The 5,165-nt window shown below is 38.5% G+C and overlaps 1 protein-coding gene across 1 annotated transcript in view; it reads left to right on the forward strand.

Moving 5' to 3' along the window:
* Nucleotides 1-5,165, forward strand: part of LOC118743873 (protein suppressor 2 of zeste-like) — a 38,170-nt gene that overhangs the window by 31,733 nt on the left and 1,272 nt on the right. The window contains exons 2-5 of the mRNA XM_036476636.1: nucleotides 412-679; nucleotides 4,491-4,590; nucleotides 4,697-4,894; nucleotides 5,068-5,163. Coding sequence (XP_036332529.1) covers nucleotides 559-679; nucleotides 4,491-4,590; nucleotides 4,697-4,894; nucleotides 5,068-5,163 — 515 coding nt within the window. The 5' untranslated portion in view covers nucleotides 412-558. The remainder of the gene's footprint in view (nucleotides 1-411; nucleotides 680-4,490; nucleotides 4,591-4,696; nucleotides 4,895-5,067; nucleotides 5,164-5,165) is intronic.

A 5,165-nucleotide genomic window follows, 5' to 3' on the forward strand; every position in this document is an offset into this window, starting at 1 on the left:
TCATCTTAGAAAATTCGGGAGAAATCGGAAATAGGAATAATGATTTTTATACGAATTATTTAAGATTTCAATACTATTCAGATTTGGAGTTGGAGTTTTTAAATTTACATAGCTTTCCACTGCCATGAAAAAGCTTCGGATAAAACCCATTTGCCGTTCGGGGATGCGGCGTAAAGCTGTGGGTCCCTCCATTTGTGTAACAACATCAAGACGCATGCCACAAATTGGAGGAGAAGCTAGGCCAAACACTTAGCAAAAGTGTAAGCGCCAAAATAATATTTTTATTATAGCTTTTCACTTGATGCCATAATCTAAAAACGTTTCTTTTCGCTGACAATGAAGCAAGAATTTCGCAATATTTTTTATCACTTTTGAGTTTGCTTTAACTTTACATTTTACATTCTTTTGCAGATACATAAATAAATAACGAAAGAGGCTACTAAAAAATAGACATTTACTAAATGCAAATGCGTGTGTGTTTTAAGAGTTGTAAACAAGCTTAGAAAGCAAAAAAGTAAAAAATTTATAAAAAAATAAACTAAAAGAGAAATAGTCAAAATGAAGCTGCAATCACCAACAAAAACGCTAAAAGTGCGCGAATTTAACGAATTACTGAGCTGCTCTCTATGTGAAGGCTATTTGATAAATCCTACAACGGTGGACAATTGTTTGCATACATGTAAGTATTAATTTGCATTTGTATTTCTTTTATTGTAAGTATCAATCTGTGTGGTCCTGTGAAGCGATAAATTTTTTTCCCGGATAATTAATTGGCTACCGAGAGAATTAAATAAAAAATCGTGAACTTGTCATGCCACGTTAAGTTGGAAATTTATTATAAACAATAGCAACTGATAGGATTACAGATCTATATTGAATATTTTGAAATCATGTCGTAGGTTGTGTAAGGTTAGCTTGGCTGAGAACAGTGTAAATGTCAGGTTTTTTTAATTTTATTAAATACTAGGTAACGGACCTACACGTTAAAATGTACCAAGTACACTTTTTTTTTTAAATTTAGTGTATGCAAAAAGCTGTACTTGTGCCTATTATAAACATGTGTATGGTTGTTTGCTGACTGACTGGTCTTTATTGTTCATACATACATATATTTAAATTCTCTGACAGTGTCGCATTAATCGTCCTTATGGCTAATACAATAGTTATGCAAAACAGTGTCGTATTAAAGGTAGTCATAATACTAAATGCCATATATAATATAACAGCTATCCCCTAACTATCATAAAAGTTAAGGTATAACATAGTTAAATTCAAAAGTAAAAGAAATTCAAAGTTCACTTATTCCTAAATTCAATGTGGCATCCAATTAGTGGAATATTGGAGTCTCTCCGGTGGTTTCCGATCTCTTTCCGATCGACGCAGAACGTTCTCTGTATCCTTAGCTATCGGCGAGTTTGCTTGAGAGCCTTTATCCCGAGCGACGCCAAGACGACTCTCCCTTCCAATACCAACCGGTGCAACTTCGGATGTTACTGTTGGTGTTGATGGCTGCACCTCCACATTTGCAGGTGTATGGGATACCAGTTTTCCAACTTTTCGCATTTGGTCTACATGTCGTGTCCTCGTACGATTATCATCAAGTTGGCCGGCGATTTCCTGGTAGCCCTGGTGGATGGAGTGTCAATAGGCTAGAAGGAATATTGTTAAGTCGTTTTCTATTGTGGATGCTTGGGTTCTTATCGATTTCATTTTATTTTTAAAAGTCTGAATAAAACTTTCGGCTTGGCCGTTCGTGGCTGGACGATACGATGCCCCCTGTTTATGTACGATACCATTTTCTTTTAGGAAACATTTGCACTCAGAAGAATTAAATTGAGAGCCATGATCCGAAACTAAAATATTTGGGACACCGAACGTCGAAAATATTTGTTTGCGTTTAAGTATTGTTGCCGTTGTTGTTATATTTGGTACAATATATATTCCCGGCCACTTACTTAACGAATCTACTAAAACGAAAAAATATTCCCCATGAAAGGCCCAGCGAAATCGACATGTACCCTCTCGAAGACTGTACGGGGTGGTAGTCAACAGTACACGGGCACCATTTGTGGATTAGGCTTCTGGGCTTGGCACAATGAGCAATTCAGTACCATGTTTTCTGTGTCCACGACTAATTTTGGGCACCAGCAGGAGGCTATAGCCAGAGTTTTCATCTTCGAGCTACCGAAATGACCGGTGAAAAGTGCCATTAAAACTTTTTTCCGAAGTTCGATCGGGATATAAACCCGTATTCCTCGCAGTAAGCAGCCACTTTGCAGTGAATATTCTGTTTGTTTTATGCCAAACCTGTCCCGTGAATTACAAACTCTTCCATACCTCAAAGACTCAGTTAACTTCAACCTTAACTTCATTTTCTTCTTTCGTTGCCTTGCCTAAGTCACTTGTCGTTAGCGGTAAATTTTGAATCGCATTCTATTCAATAAAGTCAACTTCCATGACGTTTTGTGTCATGCCTTGTGGTAACCGGGACAAGGCGTTTGCGTATGCGTATCTAACGGGTGATTTTTTAAGAGCTTGATAACTTTTTTTTTAAAAAAAACGCATAAAATTTGCAAAATCTCATCGGTTCTTTATTTGAAACGTTAGATTGGTCCATGACATTTACTTTTTGAAGATAATTTCATTTAAATGTTGACCGCGGCTGCGTCTTAGGTGGTCCATTCGGAAAGTCCAATTTTGGGCAACTTTTTCGAGCATTTCGGCCGGAATAGCCCGAATTTCTTCGGAAATGTTGTCTTCCAAAGCTGGAATAGTTGCTGGCTTATTTCTGTAGACTTTAGACTTGACGTAGCCCCACAAAAAATAGTCTAAAGGCGTCAAATCGCATGATCTTGGTGGCCAACTTACCGGTCCATTTCTTGAGATGAATTGTTCTCCGAAGTTTTCCCTCAAAATGGCCATAGAATCGCGAGCTGTGTGGCATGTAGCGCCATCTTGTTGAAACCACATGTCAACCAAGTTCAGTTCTTCCATTTTTGGCAACAAAAAGTTTGTTAGCATCGAACGATAGCGATCGCCATTCACCGTAACGTTGCGTCCAACAGCATCTTTGAAAAAATACGGTCCAATGATTCCACCAGCGTACAAACCACACCAAACAGTGCATTTTTCGGGATGCATGGGCAGTTCTTGAACGGCTTCTGGTTGCTCTTCACTCCAAATGCGGCAATTTTGCTTATTTACGAAGCCATTCAACCAGAAATGAGCCTCATCGCTGAACAAAATTTGTCGATAAAAAAAGCGGATTTTCTGCCAACTTTTCTAGGGCCCATTCACTGAAAATTCGACGTTGTGGCAGATCGTTCGGCTTCAGTTCTTGCACGAGCTGTATTTTATACGGTTTTACACCAAGATCTTTGCGTAAAATCTTCCATGTGGTCGAATAACACAAACCCAATTGCTGCGAACGGCAACGAATCGACATTTCACGGTCTTCAGCAACACTCTCAGAAACAGACGCAATATTCTCTTCTGTACGCACTGTACGCATTCGTGTGGTTGGTTTAATGTCCAATAAAGTAAACTGAGTGCGAAACTTGGTCACAATCGCATTAATTGTTTGCTCACTTGGTCGATTATGTAGACCATAAATCGGACGTAAAGCGCGAAACACATTTCGAACCGAACACTGATTTTGGTAATAAAATTCAATGATTTGCAAGCGTTGCTCGTTAGTAAGTCTATTCATGATGAAATGTCAAAGCATACTGAGCATCTTTCTCTTTGACACCATGTCTGAAATCCCACGTGATCTGTCAAATACTAATGCATGAAAATCCTAACCTCAAAAAAATCACCCGTTATTTACGCGGATATCAAAGTTAAACGATGCTAGATATATGGCGTAATGATGCATACGTGTTGTAGTAACAGCAGGCAGGCCCTAACTCGGAGCAAAAATTTGCGACACTGCCTTATTGTGCGTAACCAACGTAAGCTTTTTCCCAAAACGAATATTGGTGAAATTTGCGTACTCCAAATATTACCGCATATGCTTCCTTATCTACTTGGCTGTATTTTTGTTGTGTTTGGTTCAACGTTTGTGAAGCGAACTGTATTGGTCTTTTTATTCTTAATATTGAATGTCGTAAAAAGGGCTTAGTTGAAACTTCTATTTAAATAGGATTCCTTGTAAAACCACTCGGACTTTGTGAATCTGTTGATGAATTTTGAATCGGATATTCTCGTTTCAAGGAGCAACACAAGCTTTTCCCAAGCCACCTTTCGAGTTTTCAGCAGTTTTTGAGTCTAGGGGTCCAAGATTCGGTATTGGAAGAAGATTCGTAGCAATGAGTCTACAGGAATAGATAAAATGACAAGCCTCTATACACTTTCCAACTAATTAGCATACGTCTTCTTATACATTTATTCCGATCCAAACTACCAATATAATAGACATTAAAGACAGTTAAAAATGTCAACCTACACCATCCATCCTTTTCTAAAAACTTTCCTATATCAATTTTCAGATTGCCGCAGCTGTATTGTTCAACATTTACTCGGCGAAGCATGCTGTCCGCAATGTAAGCTTGCTGGAGGTGTCAAACAAATCAATGTGACCAATTTGAAGTAAGTATCCGATAAGCTCATTAATATTTCAATTACTCCCCTTTTTGTGCGAAGGTCTCTTTCTTGATTAACAACTTGTCGCTTGTGCTTGTTTTCATTTTTACAGATCGGATGATGTGCTGCGCGCATTAATCTTCAAATTGGTACCTGGTTTGTATCAAAAGGAACGCGAACGTGCATTACATTTCAGAGCCACACAGCACAATGGGCAACAGAAAACGGACGACGACGAAGCGGTTAGCATCGATAGCTGTGAGCAGGACACAATTGAAGAGAATTTCTTTGCGCCAGCTGAACCAATTAGGTAAGAAATTTGAAATACATATTTTGCAATGCTGCTATAAAAATTTGCAATTGGCATTCGTTGCAGTTGCATTGCAACTTCCTAGAAAAGTCCTCTAAATGCATTTTATTGCTTGCCTTCGTTTCATATCTCTCTTCAATTCTTTCTTTCTTTCTACATTTTCCGGTCATTAGTTTGTCATTGGAATATCATCCGGCGTTGCTTGAAGGCTGTAGCACGAGTCAAATTCCACCAGTTCGCTACCTACAATGTCCAGCTGGTGTGAAGATAC

Source organism: Rhagoletis pomonella, unplaced genomic scaffold (genome assembly GCF_013731165.1).
Source record: "Rhagoletis pomonella isolate Grant_MI unplaced genomic scaffold, Rhpom_1.0 Rhpom_scaffold_00007, whole genome shotgun sequence".
Classification (NCBI taxonomy): Eukaryota; Metazoa; Arthropoda; class Insecta; order Diptera; family Tephritidae; genus Rhagoletis; species Rhagoletis pomonella.